General features: G+C 56.2%; 1 protein-coding gene across 3 annotated transcripts in view; it reads right to left on the minus strand.

The window, feature by feature from the left end:
• KCNT1 (potassium sodium-activated channel subfamily T member 1) overlaps positions 1-18,299 on the minus strand; it is a 71,188-nt gene that overhangs the window by 12,331 nt on the left and 40,558 nt on the right. For 2 of the 3 annotated variants that reach the window (XM_059828844.1, XM_059828843.1), the window contains exons 2-16: positions 12,531-12,610; positions 11,300-11,399; positions 9,602-9,650; positions 8,993-9,052; positions 8,064-8,138; positions 7,620-7,703; positions 6,716-6,810; positions 4,760-4,940; positions 4,500-4,664; positions 3,468-3,604; positions 3,158-3,221; positions 2,298-2,406; positions 1,630-1,738; positions 589-738; positions 181-419 (exon numbers count right to left, since the gene is read on the minus strand). In XM_059828844.1, the coding sequence (XP_059684827.1) occupies positions 181-419; positions 589-738; positions 1,630-1,738; positions 2,298-2,406; positions 3,158-3,221; positions 3,468-3,604; positions 4,500-4,664; positions 4,760-4,940; positions 6,716-6,810; positions 7,620-7,703; positions 8,064-8,138; positions 8,993-9,052; positions 9,602-9,650; positions 11,300-11,399; positions 12,531-12,610 (1,697 nt within the window). Of the gene's footprint in view, positions 1-180; positions 420-588; positions 739-1,629; positions 1,739-2,297; positions 2,407-3,157; positions 3,222-3,467; positions 3,605-4,499; positions 4,665-4,759; positions 4,941-6,715; positions 6,811-7,619; positions 7,704-8,063; positions 8,139-8,992; positions 9,053-9,601; positions 9,651-10,007; positions 10,065-11,299; positions 11,400-12,530; positions 12,611-18,299 lie in introns of all 3 variants that reach the window. The other variant, XM_059828842.1, reaches the window with a different exon arrangement.

Here is an 18,299-nt window from a genome sequence, read left to right on the forward strand (position 1 = left end):
CCAGCAACACCCAGGTGGGGGGCATGGCAAGGAGTTTGCAAAAACCAAAATAAAACCAAACCTGGGGAAGGAGATGAAACCAAACCTAGGGAAGGAGCCCGAACGGCGTGTGCAGGATCCTATCCCACCCTCCCGGGGAGCCCCGCTCCCCCCCGCCCCGCCGAGGCCCCGCCGACTCACCCATGCTGGCGATGATGCTGTGCACAGGCAGGCGGGACGGGCCGTCGTAGGTGCCTCTCCCCGCAAAGCCCTTCTTCTTCTGCTTCTCCTCCTGCTTGAAGATGAAGGCAGAGTTCTCCTCCTTGGTGATGTTGATGTAGAAGCAGGTGTCGGACGCTGCCATGATGTGCCGCGGGCCGGGGTTCAGCAGGATGCTTTTGTTCTCCTCCCTCCGGATGCCGATCAGGCAGACGCCGTACCTGTGCCGGGAGCACGACGTGGGCATTCACAGCTGGAGGAAACCCCTTTGGGGCTTTGTCCCTGCACGAAGGACCTTGCAGCACCCTCCAGCCACAGCCCCGACCCCCCAGGGACGCAGACTGGCAGATACGCCCTGCCCACCCCTGCCCGTCACCCCCCTGCCCTCACTTCTTGTGCGCATGGAAGGCGGCGTAGGTGAAGCTCTTCCCCTCATACTCCATGAAGAACTTGCTGTCGCCCATCCGGATGTGGTAGACCTCATTGCCCGAGCAGCGCCCGTACATCCGCTGCCACTGCTCCGGGGACTCCTGGCCCTCCCTGCAACGACAGCAGCAGCGTGCTGGGATGGACCCATCCAGTGCCGGGACAGGACCCCCCTGGTGCTGGGATGGGACCCCTCCCTTGTGCTGGGATGGGACCCCCCCCACGGTGCCAGGACAGGACACCCCGGTGCTGGCACAGACCCTGGCATGCCAGCCAGCGCCCAGGGCAGAGCCACACGACGGGAGTGCTAAGTGCTGAAGCTGTCATTTAGACTAACAGCGGTGAGATGACAGAGACACATCTCCACGAGCTGTCGGTGTTCACAGGGTGAGGACGAGCTCGTTTTCATTTCTGATTTTAAGTGCCTTTTTATTTAACGAGGGCTCCCGGGGGGCGCAGAGGCAGGGTTCAGAGCCCGTGTTGGCAAACAGCTCCGAGTGTGGGGTGAGAGTCCTCTGGCAATGATGTTTCATAATGTTTTTGATGGCACTTTACCCAAAATACAGACATTTCTGACTGGCCAAGGGGCGCAGGACTCACACCACCGTTTTACCGGGCTGGCAGAGCTCCTTCCAGCTGTGCTTTATATAAACCCGCCAAACAGCCTGCAGGGTCCGGGTTTGCACGGGCTGTGAATTAACCTTCCCGCCAGCGGGACCATGCCAGTATAAAGAAGATATTTTTATTCCCAGTCTCTGGAATGGTGGTGTTGGCCAGCCCATCTGCACTGGTGTTTTCCCCCTACAATTTCCCCCTTTTGGTCCCAACCTGCCTTGGGGTCCCAGGTCCCAGTGTGATCCCCCAGACCCCCGTGAGACCCCCACCTAATCCCCCTGGGCCCAGAGCCCCCACCACCAGCTCTGCCGTCCCTCCATGCTCAGGCTGGGGTGGTGGAGGCGAGGGCAGGCAGGCGGGCAGGGGCGGGCAGGGGCAGGCAGTACTCACTGGCCACGGGAGGTGTGAACCAGCAGCGTGATGAGGGTGGAGGTGGCGGGGCAGACGCAGTTCAGTGCCAGCATGGCGTATTTGCACTCCTCTTCGCAGACGACGTGATCTGAAAGGCAGAGGGGACCGTCACGGCGGGGAGGGGGACGGCAGGGTTCCTCAGCTGGCAGTGCCCAGGGATGCGGTAATTTTGGGGTGGTGTTGGGGACTGGGTGCTTCCTCCTCCTGCCAGTCTGGGAGGGCTTTCAGCTGATCAACAGCCCACGGGGAACACCACGAATGGGATTAATGCAGGTAGGAAAACAGGGATGCAGGCTGGAAACCAGCCAGGGGGAGGCCAGCCCACCGATGCCACCGCCGCCGCGTCCATGGGAACACATGCCCAGGCACGCATGGGACTGGTGTGCCCGCACGCAGCCCAGCCCGGGGCAGCCCAGAGCCAGTTCTCCCCCGGCCCCAGGCGCGTTGCTGCAGGCATTAGTGTGCATCGTTATCACGGGGCTGACGGCCCTAAAATGTCATCCAGCAATCGGGAGGAGTCTCAGCACCAGGTCATGGACTCCTCCGAGATGCAAACACCGCTGGAAACATCTGTGATGGCAGGACAGACTGTCCAGACCAGCGGAGCGAGCAGTGCTGCCCGCTGCCACGCAGCTCCTCTGACTCACCAGCAAACTTGACGTGAAACTTGTTTTCAGGCTTTAGGATCTGAACGTAGAGAGGACAGTTTGGAGCAAAATCTTTCACAGCCCAGGCTCTCAGGATGGTCTGATGGTCCTAGCCGAGGAGAAGAGCAAGAGGTACTTGTCTGATGCCTTATTTTCCCCAATGCTTCTACACCCGGGATGAACGGCAAAGCACCCAGTCACCGTGGAGGTGTATGGCAAGGCCTCCTCCAACACCGACTGCTAATGGGAGATAACCTCCCTCCCCTGCTCCCCAAAACCCAGCACCGATGGGAAACTGGGACGGCAGAGGGAAGGTGAGTCCGCAGGGGTTCAGCCGGCAGCGTGCTGCCGCATGTCCCTGAGCTTTCCCCATGCCAAGTGCCAAAGGACAGAAGGGCCAGGCAGTGCCTTGGCAGCAGGGACGGAGCATGACACCCTCTGCTCCGCACGTCAGCACCTGCAGAAAAGACCCCTCCAGTGGGGCCACGTGGGCTCAGGACAGCATGGGCAAACAGGACGCACCGCCACGGCACAGGCAGCATCCTTGGCACCGACCCTGCTGCCACCCCCTCCTTCTCCCATGGCTCCAAAACTAAGTTCTTCCCAGCAAAGTCCCTGCCCAGGCTGGGGTAAGATTGCATTAGGCGAGGAGGTTTTGGGGTGAGCTGCCCCAGGGCACGCAGGGTGCACAGGTGGGTGCCCAGGGGACAGAGCTCAGCACTTGAACTCCATGCTCTTGCCCCGGCTGCCTCCCAGAACGCTCCTGTGCCAGGCAGAGGCAAGATCCAGCGATCACCCCGGTCCCTTCCGGCTGAGAAATGAATAATCCCCAACCGTGCCATCCCCCAGGCCTGGCTTACCGCCGCGGTGCGGTCCACCTCGTTTCGGCTGCTGAGAATGAAGCAGGCTTCTCCGTTGTCCATCCTGCAAACAGAGAGCAGCAACCCCATGAATTGCACGGGCCAGCAAAGCCAGGCATCTACCCATGCCAGTCAGGGCACTGCCAGCCCCCTCCGAGCCCCCCAGCGAAGGCGTGCAGGGACACCCATCCTCATGCATCTGGGCTGACAGAACTGGGGACCCTCCTCTGTGGCTCCAAGGCCTGTGGGCAGCTCAGCAGTGTGGCAGGACTGGCCTCGCCATGGATGTGCAGCATGACCCTCTGCTCACTTGGCTCTCATGAGGTCTTGGTCCTTCAGCGCAGAGCCCTGGAGGTAGATCACTCGCTGCGACCACAGAGGGATCTGCAGGACCCGCCGCACCTGGATATCCATCTCTGTTGGGCAAAGTATCACCACGTAGTAATCCTGAAAGAGAGAGGCTCTCATGGGTCGGCAGGCTGGCGGTCCCGCAGACGCCTGCCGCAGCGAGCCGAGACACGGGGTTTTGCTGCCTGAGCAAACAGCTCCTCTGGGGCTTCTGATATTGGCTCCTGGTGTGTGACAGCCCCTGCCCCTGCTCCCGGGTCCTGCAAGGGTCTTGGGAAACACATCAGCATCCTCTCCACCCCACTCTGCATCATAAAGCCAATGCAGGCACATCTGACCCCCGAACTGGGAAAGAGCTGCATGCCCACCACAAAGCGGAGCCTCTTGAAGCTACTGCAACAAGCAGGGTTTTAAAGCTTGAACGTATGGAGTCAAGGCTGGGTGATAGTAATGAAGCGTATGTGAGTGTTGGAATGAAATGCAAATCTGAAACACATCTGTGATGCTCTCGTCCTGGGGAGCAGGAAAGGCACAGTCATTTGCAAGAAGATCACTTATTATGTGGGGATACTCCAGTTAGAACTGGGTAAATCCCGCCGAGGTTTAGCAATTACACGTTCTGTTTCTGTCTGAGATTCTTCATTCAGTAAAGACACCCTCAAATCTAGAAAAGTCCCTCTGGGGACTTTTAGAGCTTACACAGTGCTCTAACAAGCTTGGTCAGAAAGCGGGGTGGCTCAGGCAGAGAGAGTGCCACGGCTGAGATGGCAAAGTGAGGTGGCTGCAGGGTACCACTTGTCACCTCTGCTTGGCCAGGGCAGCACCTGCTTCCCAGTGCCGGGCTTGCTGGTTTTTACCTTATTCTTTGCCACATCCACTGTAGCTGGGCAGGGCACTCACCACCAGCAGCGACCTGGCCGTGCCCAGCAAGGCTGTGAGCCTGGCAAGGGCAAGCATTGACCGAGCACAGCGTGGCAACACGCCTGGTCCTCACCTGCAGGCGCGGGTGGGCATAAAACTCGTTGAGGAAGTCCATGAGGAGATCAATCTTAAGGGAGCTGACACAAAGGACGACGTGTTTCTCCGTCTGGGCACGGTGACGACTGTAATTGCCTCCCGACTTCTGCCGCTCCATCCACAGGTAGACGAGCTCCTCGAACTGCAAATGAAGGCAAAGAGCTGATGTCCCCATCGGCAGGGCTGCCCGGGTGCAAGCTCTGCATCCCTCTCCATCCTTGGCTGCGCACATCTAACCTGGAGCGGCAGCACGACCAGGGCGACGCAAATCATTATCACGACAAGGAGCTGGGAGGGCCAGATCTTTGGTGTCACGTCTCCGTAGCCCACGGTGGAAAAGGTGACGATGCAGAAATAGAAGGACTTGAAGAGGGAGAGCTTCTCACCTGCTCTTTCTAAATGCTGGATGCCACAGGTCCTGAAGGGAGAAAGCATGTATCACAGAGAGTGCTTCCCTGCCCAGGCGACAGGCAGTGCCCGTAGCTCGTGCTGAAGCCAGCAGGGAACCCTAGAAGGCAACTTAGACCATTGTCCATGGGGGAAATTTGTCTGTAACACGCTGTCAGCGTCAGCAGTGCCACCAACAGAAATGATTCAGCTAATGGCGCTTACAGAGGAAGGAGTTCGTTTGATGTGGTTGCTCACCAAAGCAGCGTGGGGAAGTCTAGGTCCCGTGTGACAGGTCACGATAAGACCATGCCATGGACGGCATGTTGAACATCACCCAGGGGCTGCCCTTGCATTGCAAAAAACCAAAATGTGGAAGCAAGCAGCTGTCCCAGTAAGGCTCTGGAGGGACTCAGCCCACGGGAAGGGCTCTCACTTATAGGGGGGATGTGTTCTGGCAGGCGGGAGGCAGATCCTGTTGCCCACTCCAGGCTCCATGCCGCTACCCTTGCAAAGCGGTGCCACAGAGCCGCCTCGCTCCCCGCGGATGGGCAGGCAGCATAACTCCACAAACCTGCAGTTTCAAAGTCATCTTGCTAAACCCAAGTTTAGTTTAGCAACCTAAGTCGTCCTGGACCCGAACTGTAGCCCTGCCGGATCCGGCAAGAAACACGTCCACGGCCCCAGCGGGCAGGAGGTGCTACGGGCAGGGAGCACTGATGAGCTCCGAAATTGCCTTAGTCATTCACATGAGAGGATTGTCTTTATTGCCAAAGACTCATGAGCCTAAAAGCTTCATTTCCTGTCTGTTCAGCAACTTAATGGTATTATATGCTACAAATCCAGACCAAGGGAGCCAGAGGAAAATTCAAGAAGCCTAATTCAAAGCTAAGTACCCAGCAATGAGAACTGACTCCTTTATAAAGAGATGTCCTTGACGTTGGCAATGCGTGGGGTCAAGGGCCCAGTTAATTAGCAAGAGCCCCAGTGGCCTATCACACAAATGGGCTCAGCAGCCATGGTAACTTGGTGGGGAGGAAGACTGTGGTCGGAGCCAGCGAGTGCAATGGGTCCTGGTGAATGAGCCGTCACATACGTCCGAGCGCGTGTCCCCGTGGGAAGCTGCTATCCCTGCCCTTGACCCTGCAGCACTCAGCCCTGCTCTGAGACTCGTGTGTCCGCATCACCCATCTCCCTATGACAACACCCTCATCCTCACACATGCCCATCAAAAATTCTCTGTTAAAATCATATAATTAGGGAGGATAATTAGTTTCTAAAATAGGAATTGATCAGTGCGCTGGGGAATGAAGCAAGGCAGGGAGAAGCCCAGTGCCGGGGGCTGATGGTACAGGGGGATCCTACTAAAGCTCCAGCAGACACGACTGTGCCCAAGCGAAAGCCCATGGACGCACGTGAAACACTCCTTGCCATGGGTCCCCTGATTCCAAAACTGAGCCTGAGGAACTGAGATTTGTCCCATTAGCAAAGAAAGGCTGCCAAAGGCTCGGGAGTTCAATCTAATCAGCAGCCCTGAACAGTTCTGCTTTCTTCAGTGCGCACAAACCTCTCAGGCTGAAAAATCAAGCTAGAAGACACCCCTTAAAGGCAGAAGCTCCTCTAGCTTCCCAGATCGCAACATTAGGTCTTGGCAGTGCCATCCCACCGCAGCTGGGAAGGTCCCACCCCACCTCCCTCTCCTGTGAGCCCTGCGAGAGCCCGGCTCTGCCAGTCACCCCTGGTCCGTGCAAAGCCCATTTCCCTGGATGAAGAAGGTGGCTTAGTGAAATGAAGAGCAACACTCACCCTGTGAAAACGAGACACAGGAGGGTGCAGATCAGAATGAGCACCTGGTTAAACATCGCAGACTGGGTCCTTTGTATGGCTCGGTGCAGGTCGTTCTGGGAAGAAAGGAGAGGACTCACCAACTCCTCCTTGGTTGGCTGAGAAAAAGTGCTTCTCCAAGGCTGAGGATAAAGTACTCCTCCAAGTACCAGCTGCTGTCTTGCTGGCTCCAGCAATGCCCCCGCAGGTGGAGATCAGGCCAGAATTTGGCCCTTGAAAAGGGATGTGCATTTCTGTGAGCAGGTCTGGGCTCTGCTGCTGGGAGAGACAGCTTGAGTGGGCATGTGGGAATGGCTGTTGGTCTCTTCTCCCAAGTGACAAGTGACAGGACAAGAGGAAATGGCCTCAAGTTGTGCCAGGAGACGTTTAGGCTGGATATTAGGAAAAATTTCTTTCCTGAGAGAGTGGTGAAGCACTGGAAGAGGCTGCCCAGGGAGGTGGTGGAGTCACCATCCCTGGAGGTGTTCAAGGAATGTGTGGATGTGGCACTGCGGGACATGGTTTAGTGGGCATGGTGGGGTTGGGTTGATGGTTGGACTTGATGATCTTACAGGTCTTTTCCAACCTTAATGATTCTGTGATTCTGTGATACTGTATCCCAGGGACAGCCGGAGGCCGTCCCTGTCAATACACAGCCAACAGAGCCAACGTGGCTGAGACACCGAAGGGCTCCTGCTCAGGCCCACAGCCCAGCATCACCAGCTGGCAAAGCCTCGCCTCCCACCAACCCCGGCACGGCTGCACACACCAAGCACCAAAAACCTGCCCGAGAGCCGGAGGCAGGTGAGGGCCCCCCCGGCCACGCTGCCCTCAGCATCCCCAGGACAGAGGGACCCAGGGCGAAAGGATGTGTACGGTCACTCACGATCATGTTCTCCAGGGCGTACTTGGCAAGCCAGCAGTTCAGAAACACAGGAATAAACAAATTCCGCAAAGGAGGCCAGAATATCTACAAAAGCAAGAGTTACTTGCAGAAAAATCCATGCTCTTTATCAAAAGAAGCTATAAACAGCCAATTCGAGCCCTGTTGGGAAGGATCTGTCTCTAAACTAAGCACTGGCCTCTGCAGAGGCTGCCAGTGAAAGCGGCCCTGCTCCCCCGGCTGCAGTGGAGCAGCTGAAAGCAGAGGATGGTTTTTGGGATAACGCTCCAGAGAAAGTCATTATGTTGAAAAATATTGAAAAAAAAAATTTCCTGCCAGCTTTAAATACTACTTGGCCAGACATCCATTTTTTCTTTATTTCACCACCAAAACTACACTACTTATTAAACTTAAAGCCGCTTTAAAATGTCACTGGGAAACACTCACCGTGATAATAAACGGCACCGTGTTGATCATTTCAAGGATGAATGAAATGCGAAAAATCTGTTCCCAGATGTTCCCCTGAGGAATTAAAACCAAATAATAACGAAATAAGCTTAAAAAGCTGCCAAATGACAATTAAAAAGCTCCCACTCTGCCACAGACCCTGCTAGATGGGGGAAGTACACCAGAGCAGCCAGAGATGCTCCGATTTGCCTGCGGGAGAGAGATGCAGTGCTGGCGGCAGACACGCTGGAGTCAGTAACACCTTCCCAAACTGTTCAGTCCTTTCTGCAGCCACGACGTCCCTCTGTCCATCACTGCTGCTGCCCAAAGCCGGGGGATAACAACGCTTCGTGCAAGGACGGGGAATGAGAGTGACTGATACAGATCGCTGGCACTCAAACCAGGCGGGTGACACAGGGTCTGAGTCTCTTCTGCCAACTGTCCCAGGGACCCCAAGAAGATGCCATTTGTTCAGGTCACTTTTCTTGGCCATTTTAAGGGGCTGGGGGAGTCAGCCTATGCTTCTCCCTGTCTGGCTTGGAGCTGTGCCTGCTACCTCCGGAGGCAGCAGACCTTGGCACAAGCAGGGGTCACGCTGCCGAGCTCAGCTCCAGGTCCTCAACCTTAGGAAACGCAGCGTGCATCAATCTGGCCCCTCCAAAAAACCAGTGAACCTTTGTAAAACAGGTCTGAATTTAAAGGTGGAAAAAGAAGAGATCCCCCAGCTCTGCTCTGCCAAACACTCATCCAGCGGCCCGAGGGGGAATGAGAAAGGAAAACAGCCACAGCCAGCTGAGACATCGCCCAGACAAATGTCCTCTCGGGATGCTTCAGGCTTCAGACAGCTCAAAGACAGAGAAATGAATTCACGGCGGGGGGTCAGACCCAGACTGCGCATCACTGTCCACCGCCCGCCCCGGGGCACTTACCTTGTAGCTGAGATAGATGAGCAGCATGGTCTCCAGAAAGCTGATTAAAGCTATGCTGACCTGCAGAGACAGACAGGCAAAGGGTGCTGAGGGCTTGTTGGATGCGTCCTCAGTCGCTCAGAGCTCTGCCCAGCCCTCCCCGCCCCGTGCGACGAGCAGCCCGCGGGGATCGCAGACACAGGTCTGTTTGTTTGATTCCTCTGCCCCCGTCGGTGTCAACGTCTGCCACGCACGAGCAGCAGGCGTGAGGCAGCCCTGAGCAGAAGCCGATGGGCGCTCAACCCTCCTGCAAGCGATTCCCCAGGCAGCTGCCAGGCCTGAAAATAGCCCGTGACTGGTACAGCTGCATCCGGGCTGGGCAGGACCTGAGCAAGCCTCGCGATTCTACCTTCCTACAGCTTGTCCTCTCCTATCAGTCCCTGGGATTTTCACCTAGGGCCATGTTGTTGCTCCCAGCAGAAGCCCCAGCTCATTTTCTGCTCACCCAAGAGAACCGGTTGCCCCTCGCTGTTGCGGGCAGAGGATGCCCAGAGACCGGCTGGCAGCAGAGCTCAAACCCCAGCTCCTGCCGTGCTCCTGCACGACCATGCCCGAGGTCTGGGCACTCACCTGCACTGCCCACAGCGGCATTTTTCTATCCACCCAGAAGATGTGTGACCTGCAAAGAAAATTCAAAACAGATCTAAACTGTAGCCCAACTAGCAGTGCCTTTACCCCCCCAACAAAAGCAAATCTGAGGCCATCACTGATGCAGGATCCAGCACAGGACTGGTACTGCTGTTCCGTACCGGACAGTTTGTTCAAGCAGCCTCTGCACTGGGAATAAGCCATTCCCAAGGGTGCAGCCACAGGCACTTGTCAATTGATTTGATCCTGGGATGCTGCTCCGCATCCCTCAAGCAGCCCCGTGACCAAGAAATGGCCATGGGCAGCTGCCAGCACCAGCCGCATCCATCACTGTGTCCCCACGTCCCAGCAGAGCCAGACCCCAGCACTGGAGCAACTCCCGACTCACCAGTTTATCTTCGTGGACTGGTTGAACGTCGTGTAATTCTGCTTTTCGCATTCCCAGCTAGGAGAAGAGAAAGATAAAGCAGGGGAAAGCAGTCAGCGGTGGGGAGGAAGGAAAAGGGGTGCTGGTGTGGACTCCCCGGGCTCATGGGGTGCCCTCGCTGCTCTGTCCTGATGCTGGGGGAGGCCCCCGGACAACACTCCCACAGATCCAAATGTACACCGGTCCCTATAGCCTGGGCTTTCCCCAGGAGCCTGTCTCACCCGGGCTATTTTGAACATCTTATTACTGGAGAATAAGACCCATCAGATACTTCAGCCTGTACCAGCGATGCTGCAAATCACTGCTACTCACTGGGCACGGGGGTCCCAGGGCAGGGTGCTCGAACACAGCTGGGAATTACCAGGTTACAATTAGCAAAAGCTGCTGAACTTTGGCTTCTAGGACAAGGCTAGCTGGGCCCCGAGCAGCCAGCCAGGCAGGCAGCACCGAAGCCAAGCTCTCCCCCTGCCTTGCTGCAAGGGATGTGTTCCCACGGGCCAGCCTTTATTTGGCCACACACCCTCAGGAGAGTGGACTTCCCTGAGCTGCAGCTGTGCTGAACCTTTCCAGGATACGCATCTGTGTCACGCTTAATTCTTACAGATTTGAAACCACTTTTGGACAATGCAGATGTACTTGGTAGTCTGCAACCTTTACAAAGAGCAAATCGAATTGCTAATTCTCCTAGCTCTCGAAAAAAATCCCACACTGTACGTGAGCTGAACAAAGCAAGGACGTGTTAAAAATAGGCTTATACTGAAACCCAGAGCAAAGCTGATGTATGTAATCATCTGTCACCTCCGGGACCTAAATGGCACAACATATTTCCTTCCCAAATGCTTAAATGTGATTTAGCATAAGTGTCTTCAAGGGCGTCGGGATTCAGAAAATACTTGTGTGGTGATGCCCTGTAATCATGAGCTCTTGCTTGTGGCTGAAGGCCACGTGGCACCCCTGACCGTTAGAGCCAGACAGCATTTGGAAATGAACGTGATGCTGAATTTTTCCACCACCTTCCCCCCGTGCACCGTGCAGGGGCAGCGGATGCCCACACGCCTGTCCACGGGGTTTGAGTGGGGAGCAAAGCCCACCAGACCGGCAAGCTTGGCTAAACTACCAATTCAAACAGCTGGAGTGAGAAAAACCATCCGTCGCGCATCTTCGCACCCGCCGCGAGGAGCTGCCATCGCGTCGGCGCTCCCCGTTGCACAGGGTGGTGTGGGGAGCCGGGCGGCGGCAGCAGCGGCACTCACCAGCCGATGCCCTCCTCTGGGTTGTCGAGAAGGACGCGGACGATGTACAGGAGGCAGGTGAGCAGCTTCAGCGAGAAGTTGAAGAGCCGGATCCTCAGGCCTGCGGCAGAGGGGAGCACGGCGTGGGCCAGGCAGCATGCCCCGGGCACCCCATGCACCCCGGGCACCCCACAGCACAGCCCCTTTCATTTCCCACAAGCTGTGCGGGGCCACTTGCACCGCAGGACCCCGCTGAGCCCCAGGGCAGCACACAAACCTTGCTCACGCTTTGCCTGGGGCTCTGCACGTCCTACCCAGTGTCAGATATATAGGAGACGAATACAGAAATAAATAACGATGAGTCAGCTCCTTGCTGGCCCCAATAGATGTGAGAGACAAAGGAGGGAGCTGCTGGAGTGTATCCCCCTCATTAGTAGGCATCCATCAAAAAGCATCAGACAGGCAGGGCCAGGGCCCCGCTCCGCTCACCGCTCTGCAAACAGCTTGCGGGAGGAGGGACGGCGAGCAAAAGCTGCTGCTTTATCCGCTCTCCCTCCCCAGCCAGTTCATTGGGTTATTACTCAAATTACAAGTGAGAAATTCATCATATTTTCATTAAAAACTTCCCCGTGGGCACCCTGTTGTGCTGTGCTCCAGCTTTTTAACAAGATGACAGGATGCAGGGAGGAAAAGAAAATGTGCATTTATAAATTAACGAGCGGACTCCCTCCAGACAGCTAATGACATCTCAGAGAAAGAAAATAAAAACACCATTAGTCAAGTGGAGGCTAATCCGGATGGCCGAAGCAGGAGCGGGTAACTCACAGCCTGCCTCGGCTGTCCCCACAGCCGCTGACCTCCCTGTGGGCACGGGGAGCATCGCCAGCTCCGTGGCAGGGACATTGGCTCCTCGACCTCCCCAGGCAGCTCCCGACGCCCACCCTGCTCCCAGCCAATTTGTCCCAGCTGGTTTCCGTGCTGTGTTTGTCCCCAGTGAGCAAAGGTGGCTGGCAGCATCCCCTCCTCCCTCTGCAACCGCATCTCCCCAAACCAAGTTGGCCAACACCCAACAGAAAGGCCAAGGGGCAGCAGCAGCCCTGGGCTGGGCGGCCAGCGCTGGGGACACTCGGGGAACAGCCACCAGCAGATGGCAATGGCTTCTCGTCCCACGAGGACGGAGCACGGCTCTGGAGCTCGGGCAGGGTTTGGTTTCTCCTAGCAGACACTCGGGCTCCGCGCACGGAGCACTCACTCGATCGCTGGTTTTTGATGAAGAAGAGCTTCAGCCGCTCCTTGAAGGTGTTTTCATTCACGTAGAACTCGACCTGCACCCTGCAGGGAAAGTGCCCAGAGGACCCCATCAGTGGGGGTGGGAGGTTGGACCCGGAGCCCCCAGGAGCCCTGTCCCCCCATCCCGGCTAGGTGACCCTCCCAGAGCAGCCCACAGCAGACCCTGGGCTCAGGCCTGGGCTCCCAGCTGCTTCCCCCATACCAAATGGCCAGTACCACCAGCCGTGAGCACCAAGACGCAGCACATCGACGACTAGCAAAGCAGCCGATGTGACCCATGGGGCCAGGTCTACTTTGGGTTAAGGGCTTTGCTTTCATTCACATGCAACCAGCTGACATTGGACTTGCAAACTTCTCCTTTCCCACACGCTTTGCAATGTTCAAAGCCTCTCAGAAAAGTGGTGGCCTTGGAGCAGTCTCCCCCAGCAAAGTTTTATCTGCTCCAATGCCCCGTGGCTGCAGCAGGAGCCGGCAAGGGCAACATCCCCGGTACACCCATGCCCTGGCCCTGCCCAGGTAGGAGCAACATTCAGCATCAAAACTGTTAAAAACAAAGCCGATCTAAAAAGAGAAAAATTCTCTTTGTTGCTAAGATACCACATTTGGCCATTCCAGAAAAACCCAGGAGCTGCCAACCAACTCTGAATGTCACTTGGCATTCACAGCCACTGGTGAGTTGTGGCACGGGGAGAAGGCGTCGCGGCAGAGAGCCGCCCACCGGGGCACTTCCCAGAAACCGCCTGGGAGGAGCCGCAGGTGAAACTGAAAATGGCCCGTCCACCGCTGTGACCACCATGGGCTCTTCCTCATCTTCAGCCGCTCCAGTCTCCATCACTGACCCCCATCCGCAGCCCTCCTGACAGTCCCCACGTGCCGGCTGGATGCCCACGACCGCATGGACGGCGGAAAGCCTCACCAAGGCTGGAGGTTCCTCCCCACGGATGTCAGTGGGGTCTGGGATCAAGCACACCCGGATTACGGGTGTGCAGGCAAAACTGGTCCCTGCTCAGCTCATCTGCCACCCTCCTCTCCTATTGCTTTATAAACACCTGCAGCCCTTTGCAAACTCCCTTATTCAGACCAGGCAGGGTTATAAATTACACTCCTGCCCAAGTGCAGGCTAAAAGGGATTGTTTTCTGATGCCTCGGCTTCAGACTCTGAGCAAGACAAAGTCTGTTCATTACTATTACAGCTGATGATGGAGTTAAGTGCAATGAATTAGCCGTTTCTCCTATTTCACTGTATTCAACAAGTCTCTTAAGTAAGTGCTACTATTACTACTATTTTTTAACTGCTTGGAAGAGGTCGTCAAGATCTCATTAATCAGGCGTATTACCAAGCCAAGGCATAGACCAAGGCGAGCAAATTCACAGTGACAGCCATTAAACCTACCACCCCATTTTATTTCGCCTGTGCAACCCCCGTGCACACGTGGTGCCGGCTCTAACCGAGCGTGCCGCCTGGCACACGCCACCGAATCGTGATTTATTGGAAAGCAGCTGCTACTGGCTCTGACAGAACAGAGGGATAAACAAATATTTACTGAGTGTTAATGCTGAGCTGATCGGGCAGCAAATTGGGAAGGGGTTTAACAAGACCCTCATTGCTCGGGAGTCCCTCGTCCTGGTACCCACAGGCACCCGCTGGCATTTCACAGCCACTTGTGGGGAAACCGTCCAGCATGTAAGAAGTGTGGCACACCCATGAGAGCTCCTCGGGGCTTCTCGTGGACTCCCTTATCAGGTTGAAAAGTCAGATTTTTAATTTACAAGGCTCTTACGTACAAAAAGCAAATGCACAGAGAGAAACCCATCACCTCAGGCGTGATAGCTGGGATAAAATTTTACATGGGCTATCAAACTTTGCACGCTTCTGCCCTAAGCCAGTAACTGCTCTCTGGCTTAACCTGCCTTGGGGTGACACAGTGGGAACCCACCGGCAGCTGCCCGGTCTGGCGGCTGGCAGGGACCGGGTGACAGGCTGGGGGTGGCTGATGCGTGCCGGGAGCCCGACCTTCAGCATCTCCCTAACGCTGCTGCAGCAGCACAGCCTGGACCGCGCAGCCCGGGGGGCAGGTGAGATGCACCCGTATGAGCCCCTCTGGCTCCAGAGCTGTGGTGGGCAGAGCTGAGGGGCTCCACTCTGCGGGCTCATCTTGTCCCTATCGATGTAGCCAGAGAAGAAGGAAATCCGGAGCCTTAACTGGGAAGCAAATGCTGAGCTCCCGTTGCCCACCCACAGGCACATCCCCTGCAGACCCTGCGCCCTGCCCGGGTCCCTTGGCGGGACGTCATGCACCGAGCAGCTCCGTAACAGAGGTGACAATAACCAACAGCCTCGGTGGAGCAGTCACCAATCTCTGTTAAGACATTTGGCATTTGTGCTGGTTACAATGCCAAGGGGAAGGATGCCCAGGTACGGCTGGTAGCGCTCAGCAAACCCATCAGCAGTGATGTGAGCGCATCGCTCCTCACCAGGACATTTCACAGCATCAAATGAGGAAAACGCTAAAACACAAATGCACCTGAGGTGGCACCAGTGGGGTTTCACCAAGAACATAGCTCACCCCAAACGTCCCCAGCCGGCAGCGGCAGGGACGGGAGCTGAGCCTGCATCTCCCCTGGGGCCCCGGTGCTCACGGGGACCCGCCAGCCTAAGGGGCAGGGAGGGCGGCCGGGGGGGGCTTTGCACCAAACCCGGTGCGTCTTCACCAGCCGCACTCGCTGGCAGGAGAAGGGAGCATGGAGGCGGGTGGGCGACCCCAGACCCTGCTGCAGGGACCACGAGCACTGGGAAGCAAGCAGGAGAATTTACGAGCGCCGGCTCAGCCAGCACGATGCCTTAGGAGCAAGGAGCCATAAATGCAGAGCTTCGTCAGCACAGCGTTAACATGTGTTAAAATTAATCATTTCCAAAGCCAGACTCGGCAAATAATTTATCTGTGTCAGGGCATAAATCAGCTGCCACAACTGCTCATGACACTGCACACACAAGCTAATTGCTCCTTCTCCTTATTAAAAATGCTCAGAAAATGCTAGGAACTGGCCTTCAGCTCCGTCTTCGTGAGCGCTGGGCACCCCATTCATCAGAGTCCCTGAGGATTAAGCACATCGAGGAGAGGGAGACTTCAGGGAGCACGATTCCTCTCCCAGACATTCGCCTCCGTACCGAAGAAACAAACAGCAATATAAATCTCTGTTGCCAGACAGATGGTTCGCTGATCTATAGCATTGCAGCCCACCTCGAGACTATGAAAATAAACACTGATGGATAAGAGAACTGAATAGTTAGAAGAAATCTAACTTTTTGTGACAAAGTAGCCCATGTATTCATCCATCATAACGGCTGCAGGGAGAAGAAACACTTGGAAAGCAACTGAAGCAGGTCTTGGGGAGGAAAGAGGGTATTTATCACTGCAAAGAGATGAAGAAATAAAAGCATGTAGAAAGAACGTGTTCTGGTACAGACAACCTGCCCTTGCTGCTTTCTGGGCTGAGCCCCTGGAGCTGTATGGGACCCTGCAGCCACGGCCCCGCCGAGCCCCGGCAGCCCCCACGGGGCGACCGACCCACGGGGCTTCTGTCTGGAGGAGGAGGGAAGGCGGAGAAAGGGCTCAGCATGACGGGGACCAGGACACCGCCCCGGTCCGACCACCCGCTCCAGCACTGGCACCCACTCTGCAGGCACCGGATTGACCCAACACCCCAGAGCTGACCCACGGCTGAACGAGTGATGGCTTTTACCAGGCAGCAGCAATCATCCAAAAGTATCAAAGCTCCTACTCCGTTTCCAGCTGAGGGAAGGAGACTACATCATCTAAAACGTACCCTTTAATTTTGTTGTCAAGAAGTTAACTTCAAATAAAAATCAAGCTAAACTCCTACTGCATTACCGCCCCGAATCACAAACTACGTCGGGCTCTGATTTTACAGCACCTCAGCCGAGCGGGTCCATTTAAACTGCCCCCACCCCTGCCACCGCAGCCGGGCATCCCTCCCGCTGGCCGGGCAGCGTGGTGCCAGCCCAGGCCGGGCAGCACCCAGGGGTGCCGGCAGCGGTGGGCTCTGCGGGAAGGGAGCAGGCAGCACGCCGCTCCCCCCGCCTCACCCCGGCTGAATCTCCCCGGGCCGTGCGGATAACCATCACAGTACAAGTTTAGGTACAAGCCCTCCGCTTGGAAGTGTAATTACCGCTATTATGCACTTCATAATGCCTGAGCAATTTCATTTTCTTCACTCGGTTATTTATTGTACTTTATTAATCTAAGATTAGAGGCAATTTGTTCTAAGATGACGATCTCCCAAAAAAGACACAATAGTTTGTTCAGAAAAGTGCAGGATGCAAGATCAGGATGAGCACAGCCCGGCTCGCCGGCATTAAAATAGACACCGAGGAGCACAGCCCCGGCTCCATACTTGCACCTCCCCCCGAGAGCTGGGGATAAACACAGTCCGCGTAAAGACAAGTAAACCACAAAAACCAGCAACCCACGTGCAGCCCCACGCGGAGGCAAACCTGCACGGGCAGTGCAGGCAGGCATGGGGGAACGGAGACGTACCCCCCGAGCTCGGCATCCCCGGGAGACTTACATGGGCAGTCGGGCGCAGGCAGCTCCCCTCCGGTCCCCGCGGCATGTGACAGCCGCCGGGCATGGCCTGAAAACTGAGATGGCTCCAAAATCCGCCGGCCAGCCAAGGGAGCGAGCTGCCACCCCCTGCGCCGGGACACTGCCCAAAGCCTCCCTGCTGCTTTCTAAAGAAGGGCTTAGGTGCCCAGGGCACTTTTGTTCTATTTCATAATAGAGACTTCTTGCCACGAGAAGCGTATCTTCAAATAAAAATGGCTCTTGAAAGACAAGAAAAAATCTCAGCATCTCTCCACAGCTCCAGTCCTTGCTCTCACACTCTGGCTGGGTGGGAAATGCCGTTCTTGTTCCAGGAAAATCCTCAAGAAACTTCTCCCATCATGCAGTGGGATGCAAACGAGACTCTTAAGAGATTTTTGGGGAAAAAACCCAAAACAATCCCAAAATCTCTGCAATCCAGTGGCTGCCAACACCCACCCCTGCCAAGACAGTGTAGTCTCAAATGAGACCCCACTTCATGCCCCCACTCTGGCTGAGCCCGGACGACAGCTCTGCATCCTCCCTGCAAAACCACATGGACCAAATACGTAAGAAACGCGGCTGTGGCATACAACAGCTGACATTAAAGATGTGCCGATGGCCCAGGCGGCCTCACCGGCGATGGGCTGTGGGTACCAGACGCAGCCCCGGCAGAGGAAGGTGAGGAGCAGTGCTGGAAGTGCAGGTCTGCAACGTCTCCGCTCTCAGCATCCTGCAGCGCGGGAACAGCAGAGGATCTCGTGCAAAAGGCAGGGTGCTGCTCAGCAAAGGCACCGCACCGCAGCCGGGCTGCCGACAGTCCTTCGCTCAGCCACCGGCCCGGCACAGAGAGCAGCCGGGGCGAGCAGGGCCCCGCGGGGCACCAGGGGAAGCTGAGCGGAGGCCAAAGTCCTTCCCAAATAAACCACCGAACCAGCCACCTTGAGCCTTGGGTACCTGCTGATGGCAACTGCACAAACTACGCAGAGGGACACATCTCCCGCAGCTGCCAGCCCACCTGATTTCCTTTGGAGCTGCTCTTTCCTTTTTTCCACTGTTTTCTTGATGGTAAGAGGCATTCGGCTACAGAAGCTCCAGCAAGAGGGATGACACCGAGTGAGCTTTGT

The sequence above is a fragment of the Gavia stellata genome, chromosome 24, assembly GCF_030936135.1.
Source record: "Gavia stellata isolate bGavSte3 chromosome 24, bGavSte3.hap2, whole genome shotgun sequence".
NCBI lineage: Eukaryota > Metazoa > Chordata > Aves > Gaviiformes > Gaviidae > Gavia > Gavia stellata.